General features: G+C 38.7%; 1 protein-coding gene across 4 annotated transcripts in view; it reads left to right on the top strand.

Annotated features, from left to right (window-relative positions):
- fmn1 (formin 1) overlaps nt 1-24,404 on the top strand; it is a 389,228-nt gene that overhangs the window by 285,839 nt on the left and 78,985 nt on the right. For all 4 annotated transcript variants that reach the window (XM_048537805.2, XM_048537803.2, XM_048537804.2 and 1 more), the window contains one exon: nt 9,611-9,662. In XM_048537805.2, the coding sequence (XP_048393762.1) occupies nt 9,611-9,662 (52 nt within the window). The remainder of the gene's footprint in view (nt 1-9,610; nt 9,663-24,404) is intronic.

The raw sequence follows: 24,404 nt of genomic DNA, 5'->3' as shown, positions 1-24,404 counted from the left end.
GGAAAGGGTGCACAGGAGATTTACCAGAATGTTGCCTGGTATCGAGGGAAGGTCTTATGAGGAAAGGTTGAGGGACTTTAGGCTGTTTTCGTCAGAGAGAAGAAGGTTCAGAGGTGACCTAATAGAGACATACAAGATGATATGAGGATTAGATAGGGTGGACACTGAGATCCTTTTTCCTCAGATGGAGCTGGCCAGCACGAGGGGACATAGCTTCAGACCGACGGGTCATAGACACCGGACAGACGCCAGAGGCAGGCTCTCCACCCAGGGTAACAAGGGCGTGCAATGCCCCGCCCGCAACAGTAGCAGACTCGCCAAGTTCAAGGGCATTTAAGTGGTCCCTGGACAAACACACGGATGATAATGGAACAGTGTGGGCCAAACGGGCTCCAGTGTGGCTTCACAGGTCGACACAACATCAAGAGCCTATGTTCTATTGTGCAAGAGGAGCACACCACAGACGTGATGTCTTCTGTTATGACTTCTCTCCAGATTAAGCCAGTTTCTGCCTTAAAAAGAATTTAATTAAACTAGGTCCTCCCCCTTCATTTCAAACATTACTATTATAAACCTAAAGCCCCTAACTTTATTTAAGCTAATATATACTTTAAAAACTGTAAGAAAATTCTTTACGGTATCAAATATCAATTGGCTGTTTCCATTAGGACTGAGAGACTTTCTGAACTGCCCAAACTGAGACTGAGCATCACACTCAATCTTTCAGTTTCACTTTCTGTTTCACCCAACTCCAAAGCACTCTCATTTAGCCAAGCAGCACTCACAGTGCAGCCTTTTCATTTTCATTGTCTGCTCACACCCACTCTGATCTCAGCCTCCCATACTGTTTCAATGCAGCTCAATGGAAGCTCAGGGAACAGCATCTTCACGTTAAATGCAGTAATTTATAAACCTCAGGAATCAACACAGACTTCAGCAGTTTCAGGATCAATGGAGTTGTCAGGAAATGGAAGATTCCACCTGGAGGGGTGCTGGAATTTGTGCCCATCAGGAATTTTAAAAGGAAGTTTGCAGGTATTCAAGAATGAAAAATGGATAGACTAAAATCATGAAGTGGGCGATTGGGACTAAATATGACAGTTCTTTCAAAGAGACGAGATGTTGTTTGGACAAATCTACCCCTCTCAGGCCAATATCTCCTTTCTCAGCTGCAGGGTATAGAACTGAACACTTATCCCAGAGGTGATCAAACCAAAAATTTGAATATCCTGCTTTCAAGTTACAAACTTACCAGGAGTATTCTCCCATGCATAGAATGGTTAAACCTCTTTCCTTTCACTGTTAAGTGTCAATGATACTCAGATCCTGATCACTCCGCTTAATGGAGAACTTGCATTGGGATCCTGGTCTGCAAATTATTCTCAATAAATATCCTCATGAAGTCTCCAAGCAGTTTGATTTCATGTAGACATTTTCAAGATGTCAGAACTGAAAAGAGGTTTAAGTCATTAGTTCTGGAAAACAATCTAAGCCTCAAAACTCAAAACAGCCAGTTAAATAAGAAATTCAAAAAAGTTAGGAGTGATACTGCATTAGGTTAAGTATCTGTAAGGGATATTGCAGACAGCAATGTTTAATCTTTTTGCTAAATATGCTCAGATCTTTCTGAACAAGCCTGAATGAATGTAGCCATATTTATACTTTATCTAATAATAGACATTGCAGGTATTTTTGTGAGTAACCACAATGGCAGAACTAAAACTTAAATCAGGCTAGATTTTGCTCTGGGATCTGACTTGTCAAGGCTTATCACCAGCTCTATCAAAATAATGTACTATCTTCAAGTGAGAGAGAAAAGCTTTAGAAAAAGAGAAGAACATATAGCTCAAACAGAAAAAAATCAGTTGAACGGAATAAAATAAGACTACATTAAATTCATATATCATTTTGGAAGATGATATGACCACTATGAAATGAATGTGGAACATTAAGGCCGCCTCTTCAAATTATGTGCATATGCTAATTTTTACAGGTTTTTTTATGTTTCCCTACTGCGTTGATTTCCAACTGAACATAGAGAGAATGCTGAAGTCTGCCAGTCCCAAATCATTTCGATATTTTGCAAACAACTGTTCCAGGAAAAACATTGCCAACAGTTCTGAGTTTTTAATCAGCAAACAGCTCTGTATTATGGAATGTAATACTGGCAACTAGTAACAGTTCTGTTTTCTGCTCACCAGCAAGGCATCAAGGTGTGAATTCTGCTCATCAGAAGGTTGTTCTGCTGACCTTATCAGGCTCATTAATAGTTTATTGGCGACTTCTCACAGGGAGTCTGCCTGGAGGGTGCAGAGATCGACTGCAGCAGGCCTTAACATAGCTGGTGGCCTCTTTGACTTAGCTGAACATAACAGGAAATATCTTCTCAAAAATAAGAGTCACCTTGCCCTGTGCAAACATATACCCTGCGTTCGTTGACATAGGTTTTCCGGTCATTCGATTTTGCGATTGCTGTCTTCTGCCTTGTCTTCCCCGAGAAACGTAAAAGCCGGTCATTCTATTTAATGTTTCCAGCATGCATCAAATCTTAGCTGAAATATTGCCTTCAATTGCATGGTGTTTGAACCCAGCAGTCTGTGTTTGGGTGACGTTCAACATTTCCATCACTTCTAGAGGGAAATCATCACAAATGGCAAACAGAAAGAGGACAGTCCTGCCCACTTCTCTGTGACATCCTGTTGAAATTTTATAAGAATGACAGCATAGTTGTATTGGAAGATCATTCTCAAAAGTGTTTCTATTGCTGTATTAAGTTATGTTTCATATTTTATTTTTGAATGCTGTAATGTTTTATTGAGTGTAATAGTGGTTTGCTTGTGGCCTTGCTCGTAATAAGTGGCTGGATTAAGGTTCTTGGGGTGAGGTCCCAGACTTCTGCCAAACCTGGAATTCTGATCCAACCTCAGTGCAGACTGCAGGTCAGCTTCATTATTGTAAGCACAGTCCCAGTAGAATTGGCACCACCAACAGACGATCTGACTTAATTCCCAAGGAAAGTGTTAAATTGGGTCTGCTGCTTCAGCTAAAAAAGAGAAGTGTTAGAAATTCCCAAAATGACAGAATCAGCCGCTTTGGTAAAGGCCTGCGTAGGCAAATCAGAAAAACAACAATGCTTGCATTCATGTAGCACCCATTGTGAAACTTTCTACTGTGTTTCACAGGAGTGTTATCAAACGTAATTTGATCCAAAGTCACATTTGGAGGTATTGGGCCAAGAGAGCAAATGTTTGGTGAAAAAGCTGGGTATCAAGGAATGTGTTAAAGAAAGAGAGAAGTGAATTTTAGAGAAGGGGTTCCAGACTTTAGGAACTGGTCAGTCGAAAGAATAGCAATAAATGGTTCAGCATTGAAAATTGATATCCACCTGATGTCAGAATTAGAGGAATGCAGATATCCCGAAACAAACTGTAATTAGTGGAGGTTACAGGCATAGGGGCAGGGATTTCGGTTCTCATGGGGGACGAAAACAGGAGCAGGCTCACTCTGAAAGTAGATTTCATGAATGGCACATATTAATATTCTAAACCTTTAGGCTGAGCTGCTATTTTCAATGTGAGAACAAGGTCATGAAGGGAGCTGAGATCACACTTGTCTCCAGTGAACTGCTTATTACCTCCTTGAGGAGGTAGTTAATAAGCTTTGGAGGGCCAAAATGTGATCTTCAAAATGATGTCACTGAATCCAAACAATCTGGATCATGTTATTGCACAGTTGTTGGGTTCACTAAGGAAAGCAATGATTTATTTTTAATGAGGAAAAGCAATTGCCACTGGAGATTTTTGTGTAAGATTGTGTGCAGTAACTTTCAGTTTGTTATATAACCACATCTCTGCACCATGAGGCATGGCCATGCTCTGCGGTTGTCAATAGGGCCTGTCATGGCAATCACCTCCTTTGTCACTAATTGGCTATTGAATCCATCCTCACCACAGGCCCAGTTGAGGATTGCATTGTGGAGTCATGTCCTAATGTAATGTTCAATTCTTCTGTGTTTAAAAATGAGAGTCTGGTAACTGACCTGTGCTTACTGTGCTTGATTGCGTATGCTTGGTGAAGATTGGTGTGGACTTAGCGTAAAGTAACAAACTGGAGAAACACACACAAACACTTACACAGATGATATTTTTGCATTGATCTGAGACACAAAATATATAACAGAAGGAATTAATTCAGCCGTTAGTTTCTGTCCTGAATTAAAAATCAAGCACAGAATGTTAAGACTATTGGAGGCATTTCAAACAAGGTTTTTTTCTAGTTGATGTGTTGTCAAGCTATGACTCAGAGTTGAGAGTGAATGGGATTTGCTAAGAATTTTGGATGGCTTAGGAAAGGATGCAAGATGAAAGCCAGGCTAGTTGAGTCTGGAGGTGAATAAGGCATGGAAGATGTATTCAGCAGTAAACGTACTGAGGCGATGATGCCGAGGTGAAAGATGTGATGTTTGCTAGCCTCGTAGTTCAGCCTCTGCCAGTTGCCAGAAAGAGGGTCGAAGTTTATGGAGAGAGAACAAAGTTTGTGGAAGGAACCACATGCAGTGGTTTCAGTGGTCCCGATGTTGAGCTGAGAAATGCTTGCTTATTTGAAGCAAGATATTGGATAAGCAATGTGACAAGTTACATAAAGACTGTTAGGAACAGAAGTAGGCAATGGCCTTTCAAGCAATTACATACCCATTTAGTTTAATTTCAGAGGTGAGAAGTCTTCAAGAATCAATTATTCAGGATAGAACTACTCATTACATGGAAAAATGTAGATGGATTCAGAAGGTTCAGCATGAATTTGTTAAGAAAAATTATGTCAAACTAGTTTGCTGGAGTTCTTTTAGAGAGGTAGTAAAGGTTGATGAGAGAAAGGCTGTTGATTTGATGTACAAGAATTTCGAAAAGGCATTTGATACAGTGCCAGGCATCAGACCTTTAAGGAAAGTATAGGGCGTGGATTAAGAGGGATGGTAGCATCGTGCAAAATTGTTGAGTAATGGGAAACAGAGGCTAATTGTTAATGGGTAGTTTTTGGGATGGAAGCAGGTTTGTAGCAGAGTTTCCTTGGGATTGGTATTAATACCCTTACTTTTCCTGATATATATGGGAACAATGTCAAAGTTTCTGGATGGCACAAAACTAAGGAGAATTTAAAAATCTGTGAAGGATGAGGTTGAACTTTATAATGACATTGCAATATTTGTGGAGTGAGTAGATATGTGGCAGATGAAGTTCAATGTAGACAAGTATGAGGTGATGCACTTTGGTACAAAGAGCATGGAGAGACAATACAAAATATTTTTCAAGAGCAAAGAAGTCTGGGTGTATATGTAAATAAATTATAAAAGGTGGCAGGACAGGTGATATTTGTAGATACAGCTTACAGTATTTTGGGCTTTATTAAATGTGGCACAGAATACAAGAGCAGTGTGTTTATGATGAACTCATATAAGACTGCTTTGCCACCCTGTAAGATCACAACTGTTCTATTTGTGTTTCAAATTCCACATTTCAATCTACCCTCCACCATCTTTGATAGCCTGGCCTAACATTAATCTATCTGCATCTACCTTAAACATATTCAATTAGTCTTCACTGCCTGCTGATGCATAGAATTCCAAAGCACACAATATTCTGGGAGAAAATACATTCCCACGTCTCTGCCATGTAATAGTAACCCCAAAAGTAATATCGCCTAGATCTGAACTCACCCACAACAACAAATATTATTTCCTCTCCACCTTGTCAAGACCATCCAGGATCATTAAAAAAAACTTCAATCAAATAACGCTTGACTTTTCTGGAATCTGGTAAAAGAAAGCTCAACCTGTCCTATCTTTCCTCATTATTCAACTCATTCATTCCAAGTAACAATCTAATAACCCTTCCCTGAATAACTGCCAATGCATTTACATCCCTAAATAAAGAGACCAAAACCGTACACAGTATTCAAGAATGTGGTCTCACAAATGCTGTGTATGACCAAAGTGAAACATCTTCACTTTTATGTATTACAAAAAGTTCTGAAGAAGGGTACAGGACTCGAAACATTGACTATGTTTTCTCTCCACGCATGCTGCCAGACCTGCTGAGTTACTCAAGCAATTTCTGTTTTTGATCCTTAAATGTTCAATTCCTCTTAGAGTCATAGAGTCTTACAGCACAGGAGCAGACCTTTCAGTCCAACTGGACCATGTTGAACATTATCCAAACTAAATTGATAGATGGGGCTATTGATTTTTTTTCCAATGGTGGCACTGCCAAACCACCAAATCTCTGGACCTACCCCAACCTATAAATGCCTAGAAGGAAATGATAATGGAATTGAATAACCAGTTTTACATCTGATTAATTTAAAAATAGAGTAAAAATTCTTTACAGCACTTACCCAGGTTTATTTTCTTAGATGTTCATCCAAAAATGAATTTAAAGCTCAATATTATTTTATAATATTACAAGGTAATTTATACCTTAACAAAGGCTTCACCTTGATGAAGGAGCAGCACTTTGAAAGCTTGTGATTTTAAATAAATCCACTGGAGGATAACCTGGTATCATGTGACTTTTGACTTTCTCCACCCCAAACCAATACCAGCATCTCCACACTATGGGAAAGAGTAGAAGTTCAACCATTCATTAATTTGATTCAATTCTATAAATGTCACTGCCTAAATGAAAATTATAGACTTAAACTATTATAGACGTGTACTTGCATTTTTTATTGGAAAGACTGCCTCATTTAACAGTTTAATGTGACCCTTTCTATCAAACAGTAATATATCAAACTCCCTCATTACTGGTTTCTAAGTAGTTTAATTGGTGTAATCTTCCTCAGCTTTCCTTGAGCATTTCAATCTTCTCTACTATAGCACCATCACTCACCTCCCTGTGGTTTTACATTAACTAACATTACCAAAACATTGTAGATAATTATGAGGATAATTATCATGGCCTTGAATTTTGTCAGGCATCAGGGCAGCATTATCAGAATAACTGGATTACATGAGGCATAAACTGCAGTAGATTCTGGAAAAACGTATTATTTGCTCTAAAGACCTGAGCACATTCTGTGCTGCTAAACTGCTGAGAACATATGATGGGGCTAAAACCCTATTAACATATCTATGACTGCTAATCATGGCAGAGCATTGCTGCCAATGCTTCTAATACATAGAACATAGAACATTACAGCACAGTACAGGCCCTTCGGTCCTCGATGTTGTGCTGACCTGTCATACCGATCTCAAGCCCATCGAACCTACACTATTCCATGTACGTCCATATGCTTGTCCAATGGCGACTTAAATGTACCTAAAGTTGGTGAATCTACTACCGTTGCAGGCAAAGCGTTCCATTCCCTTACAACTCTCTGAGTAAAGAAACTACCTCTGACATCTGTCCTATATCTTTCACCCCTCAATTTAAAGCTATGCCCCCTCGTGGTGGCCGTCACCATCCTAGGAAAAAGGGTCTCCCTATCCACCCTATCTAACCCTCTGATTATTTTATATGTTTCAATTAAGTCACCTCTCAACCTTCTTCTCTCTAATGAAAACAGCCTCACGTCCCTCAGCCTTTCCTCGTAAGACCTTCCCTCCATACCAGGCAACATCCTAGTAAATCTCCTCTGCACCCTTTCCAAAGCTTCCACATCCTTCTTATAATGCGGTGACCAGAACTGTACGCAATACCTTATCACCAGAGTACCATTGCCTTTGTGGCCTTCTTTCTGTGATAGAGAAGTAGTGCATTCCTCCGATGCATTTAAGATGTTGCTAAAATGGGCCCAGAAATTACCTACCAGACAGTTTAACTTCAGAGGTGGGAAGTCTTCTGGATTCGATTATTCAGAATAGAATTAACAGTTACATGGAAAAATGTGGGTGAATTCGGAAGAGTCAACATGGATTTGTTAAGGAAAATTATTTCAAATTAAACTGCCGGAGTTCTTCAGAGAGGTAATGAAGAAGGTTGTTGAGGGATTGGCTGTTGACGCAGTGTCCAAGAATTTCAAAAGGCATTTGATACAGTGTCAGACATCGGGATTTCAAGGAAAGAACAGTGCATGAATTAAACAGGATGGTGCAACAGTAAAATTTTTGGGTAATAGGCAACAGAGACTAATATTTAATGGGTAGTTTTTGGGATGGAAGCAGGTTTGTAGTGGAGTTGCCTTGGGTTTGGTATTAACACCTTTACTTTTCCTGATACATCTGGGCACAGTGTCAAAGTTTGTGCCTGGCATAAATCTTGGGAGAACTATAACTGTGCGCAGTGCAGTGTAGAAATTTCAAAAGACTTTGGAAAGTTTGTGTAGTGAACAGATAAGCAGCAGATGAAATTCAATGTGGACAAGCATGAGGTGGTGCATTTTCATACAAGGAGCAGGGAAAGATAATATAAAATAAAGTATTTTCAGGAGCAGAGAAACCTGGGTGTACATATAAATAAGTTGTAAAAGATGGCATTACAAGTTGAGAGTTGTAAATAAAGCATACGGTATTCTAGGCTTTATTAATTGTGGCATAGCACACAAGAACAGGGAGGTTATGATGAACTTATATTTTACAACTTATGTGAGAACCTCTGCTACACTGTCTCCATTCTCTCACATCCCTCCAATAGTGTGGTGCCCAGAACTGTACATAATATTCCAGCTGAGGTTCATGAAACTCTTCAGTAATGAGGAAAGATTACAGAGGTTGGGACTGTTTTCCTTGGAGAGTAAGGCGAAGAGGGGATTTTATTGAAGTTTTCAAAATCATGAGTAGATAGCAAGAAACTGTCTCCACTTGTTAAAGGATTGAGAACCATAGGACACTGCTTTAATGTGCTTTGCGAGAAAGTAAATGTTAGATGAGACAAAATTTTTCCACGCAGCAAACAGTTAAAGTCTGGAATGCAGTGTCTGAAAGTGCAATGGAGGCAGGTTTAATTGACGCATTCAAGACGCTATTGGATGTTTATTTAAATGGAAATAATATACAGGTTTACAGGGAAAGGGCACTGTGTTAAAACACTCAGAAGGCCAGTGGGCCAAGTGGCTTCTTTCTGCACTGTGACAATTTTGTAATACTATGAAATAAATCTTTTGTTAAAACACCATTATTTAGTTCATACAAATGCTGTTTAAAAAATTTGAAGCCACTGTATAATAACTGTATAGTAAACTTTATGGTATAACTTCCTGAGTGTGATTTTAAGAAATGATCTGGTCAAGGTTTCTAGTTGATGCAGTAAACCTCAAGAGCAAAGTTGGAGTGCTGGACAACAGTTATCTGAGCATTGACATCAGCCTTGAAATCTGCTTTTTTTTAATGTCAAGTAATCTTCATCTTATAATGTCATTGGCGCTGGTTCTAGCTATCTAGCTATTGTTTATGTATGATGGCTTAATGGTTACTTCATGTCTTTTGGCATTATTGATGCTAATTAATAGATCCCTGTTTTATTTCCCAATTTATTGTCTCAAAAGTACAAAACACACTACAGCCCTAACTCAAGAATAAAACTTTAATAGAGCTGCATCTTTATGGCACTGTCACTATGACAGTAAGGTATTTATTTCTGCAGTTGCATAATAACACCTGTTTTTGTTTTATTCCTAGCAAAAAATGATCTTAAGGTAGAAGAAGCACATCTTGAGGAATCACAGAAAAGGTATCATGTTTAGTATCTTAGCTAATTGTCGAGCATGTTGCTGTAAGACTGTTTTAGCTGAAAGATAAAATGCCAGATACTTCACATTTTGTTAGATGTTTCATAATTGTACGCCTGTAAGAATTTTTTTGAAATTTTCTCAGTATATGATCACATTATAAAGTATAATCTCAAGCATATTCAGTAAGCAGAAACCATGATCAATGTTGAAAAGCATTTGCACACTTAATTATTTGTGAAAAATTACCCTTTCTATGTCTAAAGCAAAAATGCTGCAGCTTTACATGAATCTGGCATGGATCCAGCTCTGATGGAGACCAGATTGAAATGAGCACGTGATTCGTGTCAGAGACCAATTAGTTATGTTGCATCGATATTCTCCAGTGCTAACCACTCCAAATTAACAGGGACCACTGGAAAGCATTTTACTGGCTTGGGAAGGCACAAGTCCACTTTTCGATTTACCTATGTCAAATAGAGTATCTTCAATCTTCCGGAAGGTTCTATCAGCATCCCACAATGTTACAACAGAAGTTCAGTGTTTCAGTGTTATGGTTTACTTCAGTTGTGGTATTTTCTGCATGAATAATTTTGTCCGTTCAGTACAAAGGAAGACTGTAAATTTGCATGTAATTATTTAGGCTTCAAAAATTCCTCACCCATTGGTGCGAATGATAAAGTATATTATACTTAACTCCATATAACCAAGCAGTTCGTATTGTGTACATGATTATCAGAAGATTAAACAAAATGTATCAAATATTTAATATTGAGGGTGCGATTAAATAGTGACAGAAACATATCAGATACCATATAGGATCCGACACTTGTAAAAACGATATATTTTTAGCATTTTTATATTTTTGTTTGAGGACTGAAATAGAAAAGAACTGTTTTAATGGTTGCTGCACTTCTTAAAAGCAAAGTAATCGGGACTCAATGTTAGTGCTGTTTACACAGCTATGCTGGTTTGCAGGCAAATTGGAGCCAAGTTTGAGGATAAATCAGAGTTGTGTTGTGTATGGAAGGACATTTAGCGGGTAAAAAGGTAATTGATTGGTCTGTGAAATAGTGATTAGTTATCAATGACAAAGTCTTTCTGCCTTCCAACATTAGTACAATTGGTTTTCAGGTAGCTGAGCAACATGCGATTATGAATCTTTTGGCAGAAGCCATCGGAGTTCTGGAGAAGAAGGAACAGTTTTTCTTGACAATAAAAAAACATGAAGATACCCAGTTTATTTCCCCTTTCTGGTTGCTGTAGGCTGTGACTTTTTATTGATAAATCAAAGACCTTTATAAGTTGGAACCAGTTACCCTGTGCCTTCTACAAACAACTTCTGGAGAAGGCGGATTGAGAGGCACCATTGTTCTGACCAGCGCAAATCTATAGAAAGGGACCATGAACTGTGTCTACTTTTGGCCTCCCTGTAATGGGAGGGGTATAATTAGCTGGAGATGGTTCAGAAGAGATTACAAGAATTTTGCCAGGAATGGAGGATTTGAGTTATAGGGAGAGGCTGGATAGGTTGGGAGCTTTATTATACCAGAGTGTAGGAGTTTGAAAGTGACCTCAGAGATTTACAAAATCATCAGTGGTATAGATAAGGTGAATGCATGTGTCCTTTCTATAGGGTGGGAATCTCAAGACTAGGAGGCATATTTTTAAGGTGAGCAGAGAAAGATTTTAAAAAGACATGAGAGGCAACTTTTTTAAACTGAGAATGGTTGATGCATGGAATGAACTTCCGGAAGAGGTGGTGGATGCAGATACGGTTAGAATGTTTTAAAAAAAATCTAGGTAAGTACATAAAGAAGAAATGTTTGGAAGGATATGGGCCAAGCATGGGCAGGTGGGATTAGTTTAGTTTGAGATTATGGTCAGCATGGACTGGTTGGACCGAAGGGTGTGTTTTCATACTGTATGACTCTATGACTCTAAGTATCGTTAGTTACCCCAAATGTATTCTTGACATCACCTAGACACTAGGGTCTAAATTTTCACCTTGCCAGAGAACCTCTTTGTCATGATGAAAATGGTAGAAGTGGCTAAAAATTGTAATTCTTTGAACATAATGTTTGCCAGTTTTAAAAGGAGTATGAGTGGACTTGAGTCAGGATTTTTGTAAGAGCAGTTCACAGAGGCAATTGTCGTATAAAATATAAGCTGTGTTCACTAAAACAGGAAAATGGAAGCTTTTGTTATGATTCTGAGAGAAGTGCATTGGTAACCAAGCCCCACTACTCAGCAAGCCATACCAAAAGCCTAAATGTCTTATTTGATCACCAAAATTGTGAATTTGTTTCTCTTTACTCCTGTTGCCCAGACAAAAGAAATCTTTGCCAGGTTTCTTCAACTAACACACTTTACTCATTCATTAAAAGTAAATTTATTCTTCAGACAAGTGCTGAAACTTGCTAATTACTAAACTTCTGTACAGAATTAAACTATATCCCTTCATTCCCAAAAACTCACATTCATACACAGACAAGGCAGGTCAACACAGCTCTACGGTTATTTTGTGGGTTCGGAGGGAAAAAAGGCAAGTAAGAAATAGCCAAGAGTACAGATTCAGAAAACAGAATGGGGCATCTTCTAACAATTTCTTTAATTCCCTGTCAACAAAACCAAATTGCTGGCAGTTCCAGAATTATGGAAGACCTTGTGACCAAATTTCAGATACAGATGAGAGACATTAAAATAAAACAAAGATCTGCCAATGCTGGAAATCTGAAACAGATCTGTGGAGAGAAAACAGAGTTAATGTTTCAAGTCCAATGACCCTTCTTCAGGGCTCAGTTCAGAACTAATTCACTGAAAGTGAGTACTTTTAGCAGGTGAGAGATAATAGGAATTGCAGATGCTGGAGAATCCAAGATAACAAGATGTGGAGCTGGATGAACACAGCAGGCCAAGCAGCATCTTAGGAACAGGAAAGCTGATGTTTTGGGTGGTTTGCCTTGTACATACTGAGAGAGAGATTTGCTTTCTGCTGCCAGCTTCTTCAAGAACTCTTATATCTAGGTCTGTGAAAACCTAAAACTGGTGTCTTATTGATTTATAGAGCTTTGCTATTGACCAATCCAGATTTAGTTCCAAACACTTCGCAGTGTAATCCATAGCATTTTGATTCAATACATCCTGAAGTCAACATTGATCTGAGAAGGGAAAAGGGAAAAGAAACAACCCTGACATGCCACGCATCAACTCACAATCAAATTTAACATGAAACCTCTGAGCAATACTTTGCATCGTTACCTTAATGAACGCTAAGTTTAGAATGCTTCCTTGAAATCAAGATTCAGCTATGATTTTCTCTGACAAGAATTTATTTTCAGCCTTATCAACTACAACGACAGACTTCAATGGATGCTGAAACTAAATTGTAAAACGAATGGCCAACCAAGCAATCCAATTATATTTATGGTGTACATTCTCTCCAAAGTTTGAGCATTAGTGATGTCTCTGTGCTTGAATTGATAACTGAATTGTAAACAGCAATTCACTTGAATTTTCTAACAATATTATCCAGTTGAATACCTGCCAATTTACACTCTAAACATCAGATGGGATAATTATTGAATGGGTATATTCAATCGGTTTCAGTTGACAATTCTTTTTGTTGAATACTGAAGTAGTATTCACACTTGGAAATTTAAATTGCATGCTTAGAATGCTAAATTATGCGCAGAGTAGGGCTAAACAGATCACATAAGAGCAAAAATCTAGCAGGAATGTCACAGCAATGCAGATACTGTAACTAGTGGTGGCCAACATGGAAGATAGAAGCAGGAGGAGACCATTTGGCCCTGCTCTGTCAAGCCTGCTCTGCTATTATTCATGATCATGGCTGATCGTCGAATCAGTAGCCTAATCCTGCTTCCTCCCTATAACCTTTGATCCTATTTGCCCCAAGTGCAATATCTTGTCCCTTCTTGAATATATTCACTGTTTTGGCATCAACTACTTCCTGTGGTAATGAATTCCACAGGCTCACCACTCTTTGGGTGAAGAAATGTCTCCTCTGTCCTAAATCGTCCTACCCCAAATCCTCTCACTGTGACCCCTGGTTCTGGACACACCCACCAATGGGAACATACTCCCAGTATCTACCCTGTACAGCCCTGATAGAATTTTATAAGTCTCTGTGAGATCCCCCCTCATTTGTCTGAGCTCCAGCAAAAGCAATCCCAACCTAGTCAATCTCTCCTCATTGGTCAGACCCGCCATCCCTGGAATCAGACTGGTAAATCTTCAATACATTCCCTCAAGAGCGGGAGCATCCTTCATCAGAAAAAAGATACCAAAACTGCACACAGTATTTCTGGTTTGGTCTCACGAATGCCCTGTATAACTGCACCAATATATCCCTGCTTCGGTACCCAAAACCTCTCACAATGAAGACCAACATACCATTTTCTTCTTTACTGCCTGCTGCATCTACATGTGCACCAGTCACTGAAGGTAAACAAGGACACCCAGGTCCCGCTGCACACTCCCCCTCCCAATTTACAGCCTTTCAGGTAGTAATTTGACTTATTGTTTTGGCTTCTGATGTGAATAACCTCACGTTTATCCAAAGTAAATGGCACCTGCCATTGATTTGCCCACTCACCCAACCTGTCGAGATCATGCTGAAGGTTGTCTCCATCCTCGTCACAGTTCAGCTCAACTCACCTTGGTATCGTCTGCAAACTTTTAGATGTTACATTTTGTTCCTTCATCCAAATCATAAAATATATTATGACCAAACAGTTAGATGAGAGTAAACCGGTTGATGTGGTATATATGGATTTCAGCAAGGTGTTCGATAAGGTTCCCCACAATAGCCTTTTGTACAAAATGCAGTGGAATGGAATTGTGGGAGATATAGCAATTTGGATCGGAAATTGGCTTGCTGAAAGAAGACAGAGGGTGGTAGTTGATGGGAAATGTTCATCCTGGTGACCAGTTACTAGTGGTGTACTGTAAGGGCCAGTGTTGGGTCCGCTGCTGCTTGTCATTTTTATAAATGACCTGGATAAGGGCATAGAAGGATGGGTTAGTAAATTTGCAGACGACACTAAGGTTGGTGGAGTTGTGGATAGTGACGAAGGATGCTGTAGGTTGCAGACAGACATAGAAAAGCTGTGGAGCTAGGCTGAGAGGTGGCAAATGGAGTTTAATGCAGACAAATGTGAGGTGATGCACTTTGGTAGGAGTAACTGGAAGGCAAAGTACAGGGCTAATGGTAAGATTCTTAGTAGTGTAGATGAGCAGAGAGATCTCAGTGTCCATGTACACAGATCCTTGAAAGTTGCCACCCAGGTTGACAGGGCTGTTAAGAAGGCATACAGTGTTTTAGCTTTTATTAATAGAGGGATCGAGTTCTGGAACCAAGAGGTTACGGTGAAGCTGTACAAAACTCTGGTGCGGCCACACTTGGAGTATTGTGTACAGTTCTGGTCACCGCATTATAAGAAGGATGTGGAAGCTTTGGAAAGGGTGCAGAGGAGATTTACTATGATGTTGCCTGGTATGGAGGGAAGGTCTTAAGAGGAAAGGCTGAGGGACTTGAGGCTGTTTTTATTAGAGAGAAGAAGGTTGAGAGGTGGCTTAATTGAAACATATATAATAATCAGAGGGTTAGATAGGGTGGATAGGGAGAGCCTTTTTCCTAGGATGGTGACGGCGAGCACGAGGGGGCATAGCTTTAAATTGAGGGGCGAAAGATATAGGACAGATGTCAGAGATAGTTTCTTTACTCAGAGAGTAGTAAGGGAATGGAATGTTTTGCCTGCAATGGTAGTAGATTTGCCAACTTTAGGTACATTGAAGTCATTGGATAAGCATATGGACGTACATGGAATAGTGTAGGTTCGATGGGCTTGAGATCGGTATGACAGGTCGGCACAACATCGAGGGCCGAAGGGCCTGTACTGTGCTGTAATGTTCTATGTTCTATGTAATAGTTGGGGACCCAGCACCAATCCCTGTGGCACCCCACTAGTTACTGCCTGCCAATTTGAAAAAAGACCCATTCATTCCTACTCTTTGTTTTCCCTCTACCAACCAGTCTTCTATCCATCTCAATACACTTCTCCCAATTCCATATGCTTTAATCTTGCACATTAACCTGTTATATGGGACTTTGCCAAATGCTTTCTGAAAGTCCAAATACACTACATCACCTGGCTCCCCCTTGTCGACTCCACTAGTTACATCTTCATAGAATTCCAACAGATTTGTCAGGCATGATTTCCCCTACATAAATGCATGCTGACTCTGTGTGATCCTGCCACTACTTACTAAATTCTCTGTTATCCTTGACAACAAATTCAAAAATTATCCCCACTACTGATGTTAGGCTCACTAGTCTGTAATTCCCTGTTTTCTCTCTACCTCCCTTTTTGAATATTGGAATGACATCAGCCACCTTGCAACCTGCAGGGACTGTTCCAGAGTCTATAGAATCCTGGAAGATGACCACCAATGCATCCACTATCTCCTGAGCTACTTCCTTAAATTCTCTGGGATATAAATTATCAGGCCTTGGGGATTTATCAGCCTGCAATCCCAACAATTTTACCAGCAGCATTTCTCTACTAATATTGATCTCCCTCAGCTGTCCCCTCTTCACTAAATCTTGCATCCTCCAACAGTTCTTGTATGTGATTTGTGTCCTCTTTTGTGTAGAGGGAACCAAAGTATGTATTTAGCTCCTTAGCCATTTCTTTGTCCCCTGCCATAGATTTCCCCATTTCTCTATATAGGGGACCTGCATTTGTCTTTACCATTCTCTTTCTCTTCACATACCTATAGAAATTCTTAGCGTCAGTCCTTATGTTCCCTGTAAGCTTACTATCATACTCTATTTTCCCCTACTTAATCAATTCATTGATCCTTCTTTGCTGAATTCCAAACTGCTCCCAAGCCTCATATTTATTATTTTTCTTGGCCAATCTGTATACTTCTTCCTTGGATTGGATACTGTCTCTTATTTCCTTTGTCAGCTGTGGATTGTCCCTCTTTATCCATTTTTCTTTTGTGACAGACAGGAATGGACAGTTGTTGCTGTTCCCCGTGTGTTCCTTGAATGTTTGTCATTGTCTATCCGCTGACATCTCTTTAAGTAACTCTCCCCAATCTATCAAAGCCAATTCACACCTCATATCCTTGCACTTTAATTCATTAGGATTCAGCACCCTAGTCTCCGCATCAACAACTTCACTCTCCAACTTGATGAAAAATTCCAACATGTTATTGTCAGTCTTCCCCAAGGAGTCATACACATCAAGACTGGCAATGATTCCCTTCTCATTACATAGCACCCAGTCTAAAATGGCCTGTTCTCTAGTTGATACCTCCACATATTGTTCAAGAAAACCATCCCATGTACACTCCTGGAATTCCTCCACTCCACATTATGGCTAATTTGATATCTGCATCTGAATTGTAACCATTGAGGTTCAGAATCACCCCTAGCAAGACCAGAAATAGAATACACTACCCTGGCTAATAGCTGGTACTGTGGAACACAGGATACACCAATCTGGCTGATAGCTAATACGCTAGCATCACCGCAAATTTGCATTCAAATGACAAGTTACAGTATTCTGTATTACTATTACTCTTATTCAACTCCAATTGTTTCTATTCTCTGAACCTAATATAACTGTCAATCCTTCCAAAGTGCATAAAATAGAAAGTAAAAAGGAATTTTAAATCAATGTATTTTGTTTGTAAATGGATACTAAATATGCCTTCTGTGTGCAAATCTTTATCTTCACCATGATACTATTTTCCTTGTTCCAATCTCAGTGTAAGTTCTAGTTTGGCAGTGTAGATAATCCTGAAATCAACTGTTATCCCAGTTAAACTATAATGGCAACCAATTGGTGGCAGCATCTTTTTTTCTTCCCTTCAGGTTTGAATTGTGGTGTGGCAATTATATGCTCTCTCTAGTTGCTTTGATCACATTGATGTTTAGTTGTATCCTGCCAAATCTGTGTCTCAGCTATAATAGTATCTGATTCATTTTTCATTTTGGCCAAGTCCAGTTTCCAAGATTATAGTTTGGGACTGGATAGAGTGGAGGGGTATTTGGATTCTAATGTCAAATGTTAACACCTTTAAAGTGTTTTTTTTCTTGTACCGTAAAGATCATTACTAAGTCAAACAAAATATATCATTCTGATTTTATATGCCATTAGTTTCCATATTTTTCTGTCTTCACATCTGAATTACTCTATTCAAGATATCAAAAAAGTTTAAAATGTTGTAATTACTTATTTAGAAGAGCTTCATTCTCATGTAAATAGGCTCATAAATGCATGGATGGTATTTGGGTCATTTGGTCTTTATAAAGTCTGTTGCTATCCTCTGTGTTCATTACTTTATTTCCAAATTTTGCACCTTCCACACACTTTGAAAGTAAGTATAGCTCCAGTAGAAACACTACTGTCTCTTTAGTTCTATATTTCTCTGTGTAAATTTGTTTTATTTACGTTGACAGAAAAATTAGGCAGATGCTATTTACATCAACTTTCCATCTCAAAATTGAACCCTCTGGATATCCAAACACAATTTGATTTGTCTGTCCACTCACCAAGTCATCTAATGAATTGGAATGAGCAATATTTCAATGAGAGTCATTGACAGTGTTCAAAGTTTTCTGGTTTTATGATATGTTTGAGGCAGTTTAGAATGGAAGATAGGCACTGTTCCTTCTGGACCAGGTAAAAGACTAGTAGAAGTAAGGAATTCCCAAGTCTGAAGATTGGGAACAGTTTGAAGAATGATCAACTTGTTGGTAATTTGGCATTGTGTATAGGACTTAGCCTTGACTGCTGATGGAAGTGTGAATTAAAAGGATATTTTGTCTTTGTTCACACATCGTGAAGGCTCCTCAACAGTTGACATTTCCTTTATGCTTTTTATGGTGAAGGAATTGAAGATGTTGGAACGAGAGAGAGAGATAAGGCACAAGTAAAATGCAGCAGATGCAGAAAATCTGAAATAAGAAAGAAAATGCTGGGAAAATTTACCAGGTCAGGCAGCATTTATGGCAACAGCTAGCGTTAATGTTTCATGTCACTGAAAAGGCAAGTTTGTCCCATGCTAGATAATAAACCCCACAGCCTGACACTCATCAATCTGCACTTAGATAAATTGTAAATGTGACCCTTGGTCCTCACCACACTATCCAGCTGAAGAACTTATCGACATTGCTATATTACACAGTGACTATACATTTCAAAAGTATCTAACTAGATGCAGTCTTCATTTGCTGCATATCTTTTGATACTGTGCTCACAGGTGGGGAACAGTCGGAGATATTTTGTGATCATTCTTCACCATTGTTGCCTGGGATCTCCTGGTGAAAGTTTGAGCTAAGGCAGAAGAGGCTTTGGTAAATCCTCTCTATGTGAATGGTAATCCTATTAGCGTCACACCAATCTTGTATCCAAAAACACACATACGACACTATACTCCCTTTATCTCCGAATCATCCTCCAGCATGTACTTCCACAAGTTATAGCTTTTGATGAAGACTAAAAGTTCTTTCTTTTCTGCATTGTTTTCCACCACTCTGCCCTTTTAATGCCCCTGATAACCTTACCAGTGCTGCAGAAGTGGTCATATTGGACCGTTTGTCACCTTCAGCAGTAACAAGCTCCCTCTTGTGGTGGCAATCTCATAAGTGTCCACCTTCATGACATCTGACCCATGATCAAACTGAAAAGGTGAGATTACAATGATGTCAGGCCACAAGCTGCCACAATACCATTGCAATGAGAATCAAGGCCTATCCATCAAAGAATGCCAACAGCAGCATATTTAAGAGCCTTATGAACCCACAATCTGGATTACATTGAATGAAATGGGCATGATGGAAATAACCATAAATATTACTTGTTAAGTTGTAGATTCTAATTTTAGAGAACATTGTGATGAATTTGGTCATTCACCATATATTACTTATAATTTGACTATTACATTTTATTTCTGAAACAAGGTTATTAGCCCAATATCCAAGACTACCCAGGGTTGCTTTAATTTATGGTCACAATATATGCACAATGATTTAACTATGACAGGAGAAAACTCACAACACATTTGTTATAGCTGTGATATTTTAGTATTGCGTGTTAAATCTTTTTAAAAAATGACAAAACTTATGGAAAGAGTAAAATGTAATTGTCTCAATTGAAGCAAAGCATATGGTGCTGAATTTTGCATACATATTATATATTCTCAATACCACATTTAACTGTGTTAGCATGTCATTTTAATAGTTGGAACATGGTCACTTGCCATGGCTTTGCTCAAAGTCAGCAGTTGTCTCTTTTTTTTTTACCATGTTAGTCTAGCTTAAAATTATTCTTAGTCATTTTCTTAGTAACTATTCTTAGTAAAAGTATTCTTACTGAAGTTATTCGTTCTTGCTGCCGTTTTTGGTTCATGTTCAATCTCCCCTTTTGGATTATATTTGTAATACATTGGCTCTCCTCTTTCTGACTTGCAAATTGTCCAGTTTCTTTTTAATTGGAAAAAGATCTTGCTATGACATTGCAAAGCTCCCAAATGTCTATTTAATTATTTTACATTTTACTTGTCTGCATCCAAATGCCAAGAATGTTGCTGTACCAGAAGTGTAAGACCTCGCAGTGATGTGTTCATTATCCGCGATAAGAATCCCTTCCATCATCATAACTGATACTATAATACCCACTCAAGTACTTGTTTCTGACAGGCAATAACTGTTCTTCAGCCCTTACCAAGACTGATATATAACTTTCCATTCAAATTTCAACTGTGTTTCCCTTGACACACCTTCCAAATTACCTCACTCACTTGTCATCTTTTACAATGGAATGAACTACCAGAGACATTACTTAAAATTATTTTTAGTAGCAACATGAGTTAAATCTTACAGGAATAAAGAATGGGCAACTCTACTTTATACGCATTGCTCGTAGCATAGTACACTTGGCAAGTTTCAAAGTGTCCATGTGACATCAATTAAATTGTATTTTACTGCAGTGAAACCTTTTTTTTATAAAGTTGTCAATGTGGGTTATGCAATCTCAATAGTATTGAGTATGATGTTATAGAGAGGATGATTTATAGGGTTTTGCTGTTAATAAGAGAGGCATAAACAATATGTATGGTATCAAAGTGTATGGTATATCAGTATCATAGTGATAGCTACTGGTATTCATTCATGACAAGTTTGTATTTTACACATGCTCAACCTTGACTAAGCATTCTTTGATCTTGTTTGTTACATGCACATAGTTTCTGAATGAACATCCAGATCTAAATGACCTTTTTCTGCTAACATGCAATTGCAATTTGTTATTTTTCAGTGGCTTCTAAATATATCAGAATTTTATGGGTCATTACATTTTCCACATTTATGATGTTCACCTCTGTATGGCACGCAGGTGTACTTTACTTATACAGCCGAATGAACTTGAGGTTATTGAGAACATAAATTTCCATTGTGAGAATTTGAGCATTATTAGTTTAAAGGCATTCTTGTAGCTTTCATGTCATACATGAAAAATGTTAGGTCACATCTTGAAACAGCAAAGCTCAAATGTATTTCATTGCTTTGCTTCCAAAAGATCAAAGATTTTTCTTGAGTTGTTCTTTTCTAAGGAAGAATCGAGCTTTGACCAGTAGTTGAAGTATTTGAAGCATATTCCAAATGGTGAATTGTTCAGTTAAAAGAAAATTGCTACATTTTAGGAACAAATAATCCAAAGAAAAATTCAAGGAATATTGTGAGACGGGAAAAAAATGGGCAAAAACTTAACATGTGATATTTATCTCAGCAGATGTTTGAACAAGTATAAAAATATTCATGGAAGAAATGCATTAAATTGTAAAAGGTGCATAAATTAATGTGAAGATAATGCAAGCAAGTTTTGAATAGGATTTGTGAAAGAATTGATTTCCCCCCCCATAACAGTGTTGCTGATGAGTTCTTTTTACAAGGATTTATGACGTTATTACATACTAACTAAAACAGTTCTTCCCCACTGTATTCAAAGTGCAGCAAACTGTTAACTAGCATTACCTCACAGGATTTGGTTAAATCCTGCTAGGTGTATTATTAGTTTCAATAATCTATAATTCTCATTAATTTGGCATTTCAACTTAGCAGTCTGACTAGTATTTTGTTTCATTTCTTATTAATTAAGGTTTTATTCAGGTAATGAAAGCTACTTTCTATTTATGTATCAAGCATTCTAAGGAGAAATCAATTAAAAGGTATTTTGGTTTGGTTTCAGAGCCATGGAAGTTTAAAATAATAAAAATTCCAGTGATTGTTTGTTTGTATTCATTTAATTGTGGTTAAACATCAGAGTGGTAAATCTCCGGTAAGAACTTCTGAATCTGGAGCACTATGCACTGTATTGTACAAAGAACAATGTAAGTGAGTTTGAGGTAGTTCAAAGAAAGTTTACTCAACTAATACCAGGAGTGGGAGGTTTTCTTACGGTGGAAAGTTGGACCAAGGCTTACATTGACTGAATTTTAGAAGAACAAGAGTTGATTTAATTGAAACATTGAAGTTCTCAAGGGGAGTTGACAGGATAGATGTAGACTGGAGAATATAAAACCACTGTTCAGGTTTGCTGTTTTAAAATCAGGGTTTGCCCATTTAAAATAGCTGAGGTAAAAAGTACAGATCTCAGAGGATTGAGAGTCTTTGGAACTGTCTTCCTGAAGCAATGATAAAAGCAGAGTATTTTTGAATACTTTGAATATTTTTAAGACTCAAAGTGGATAAATTCTTATTCAGCAAGGGGTTGAAAGGCTGTAAGACGTAGACAGGATAATAAAATGTGAGGCTGGATGAACACAGCAGGCCAAGCAGCATCTCAGGAGCACAAAAGCTGACGTTTCGGAAGGGTCTAGGCCCGAAACGTCAGCTTTTGTGCTCCTGAGATGCTGCTTGGCCTGCTGTGTTCATCCAGCCTCACGTTTTATTATCTTGGATTCTCCAGCATCTGCAGTTCCCATTATCTAAGATGTAGACAGGATGCAGGTTTGAAGTTGTAATCAGAGATCTTCTTAAATTAAATGTTAAATTGCAGATTGACATGCTCTTCACAAAGTTTCCTGTTTATCAATGATTATCTTTAAAGGACAATCATTTATCAGATTTATCTCAGGTTCACATCAAGCGTGATTGCTGTGTTGAAAGCAGTCTTCTGCATATGATTGCTTCACAGTGACTTAAATGTATTTCCTGCATGCAAGGTTCCATAAGAATCCTTGTGTGGTTTCTCCAAAATATTTCAAGCTTCTATCTTCTCGGTAGTAGAGGCTGTGGAGTCCTAGGGAGCTGAGGTTTTTGGTGGTAATGCATATTGCACATTGTCACACATGAAGGTGAAAGCAATTGTTGTAAAACTAAACTTGACATCATCTTGTGCAATGTGTATTTACTACATTCCTTTTAGTACATGCAATTATATTTGACAATCATGGGTAAGAAGTCATACTTCCTACTGGTACTCTCAGCATAGTGGGAATTGTTTGACTAGGCACAAGGTGATATTTTCTCTGGCTAATTGACAGCCTGTAGCATATTCGTGCAGAGTTCCGGTTTTGAAAAATTTTAAGATATGATTATGCCCCATGTGGAGGCAAAGGGTCATGGTTTCAAATATGTTGATCACGTTGTCTTTCAGTTTGTACTGTTGGTTTTCTTTCTTTCTACAAATGAGCATCTCCCAAAAGAAGTTTGGTTCCTATACTTAAAGTTTATTATGTGAAAGATATTAACCAGGAACTGGCTCAGAAAAGTTATGACGTTATGTACGGTGTCTCTGGTGACTTTGTTCCTGCAATGAATCGCCATGGGTACATAGCCCTATCTTTCAGCCGCTTTGCTGCTGTTTTCCTCCCCCTCCTCCTCCTCCATGTAAGACCCTTCATCTTGGACTGGGACTGCCTCCTCCCTCTGCACTTCATCTTCCTCTCTTCATCCTAATCCTCCTCTGTTCTACGTTTGGGAAGGAAGCTACCCACTTTAGCACCTAAAAGTTATCAAACACAGAGTATATGACGACACTCCTGGGGACTCAGGCATGTGAATACTTCAACCCTGTTCAGAAATTGAATGTATTTCTTCAGGATGCCAAGAGACAGCTTTATTTGGCTATTGGTGTGGTCTCAAGGGCTCTGTTTGCAGCAGTCTAAAAGGTTATCGTCCACTTCCTAGCCTCCCAGAAGCTAATCGTAGTCCTGTGTTGGTGTTTGCAAATGCTGAAGCTGCAAAGTACTGTGAATTCCTCAGAATAAAAGAGTTAGGCAGCTTCAAGGGTATCATGCAGATACCTGTTCCAACTTCTTGCTGTGGTCACAAACCACCAGCATGTGCAGGGAAGCAAAAGACTTTTGGTGAACATACGTTGATGAATTTGTGTCATTATGGTAAGATGGGTACACTCTGTTCCTAAAGAAAACAAGGTTTCTGTGCAAGCTGTTCAGAGATAGTAGGAACTTCAGATGCTGGAGAATCTGAGATAACAAAGTGTAGAGCTGGATGAACACAGCATGCCGAGCAGCATCAGAGGAGCACGAAGGCTGACATTTTGGGCCTAGACCCTTCCTCAGAACATTTTTTTCCTGTTCATCCTCCTCTATACCTTGTTTTCTGTGCAAGCTCCCTGGTCCCCTTGATCTATGTTGTTCCATGTCCTTGGCGGGGTGAATCTGCTCCCCAACTTGTGCGAAGA

This window comes from Stegostoma tigrinum, chromosome 10 (assembly GCF_030684315.1).
Source record: "Stegostoma tigrinum isolate sSteTig4 chromosome 10, sSteTig4.hap1, whole genome shotgun sequence".
Classification (NCBI taxonomy): domain Eukaryota; kingdom Metazoa; phylum Chordata; class Chondrichthyes; order Orectolobiformes; family Stegostomatidae; genus Stegostoma; species Stegostoma tigrinum.
Note: the sequence above shows the minus strand (reverse complement) of the source record. Positions and strands in the feature narration are given on the sequence as shown.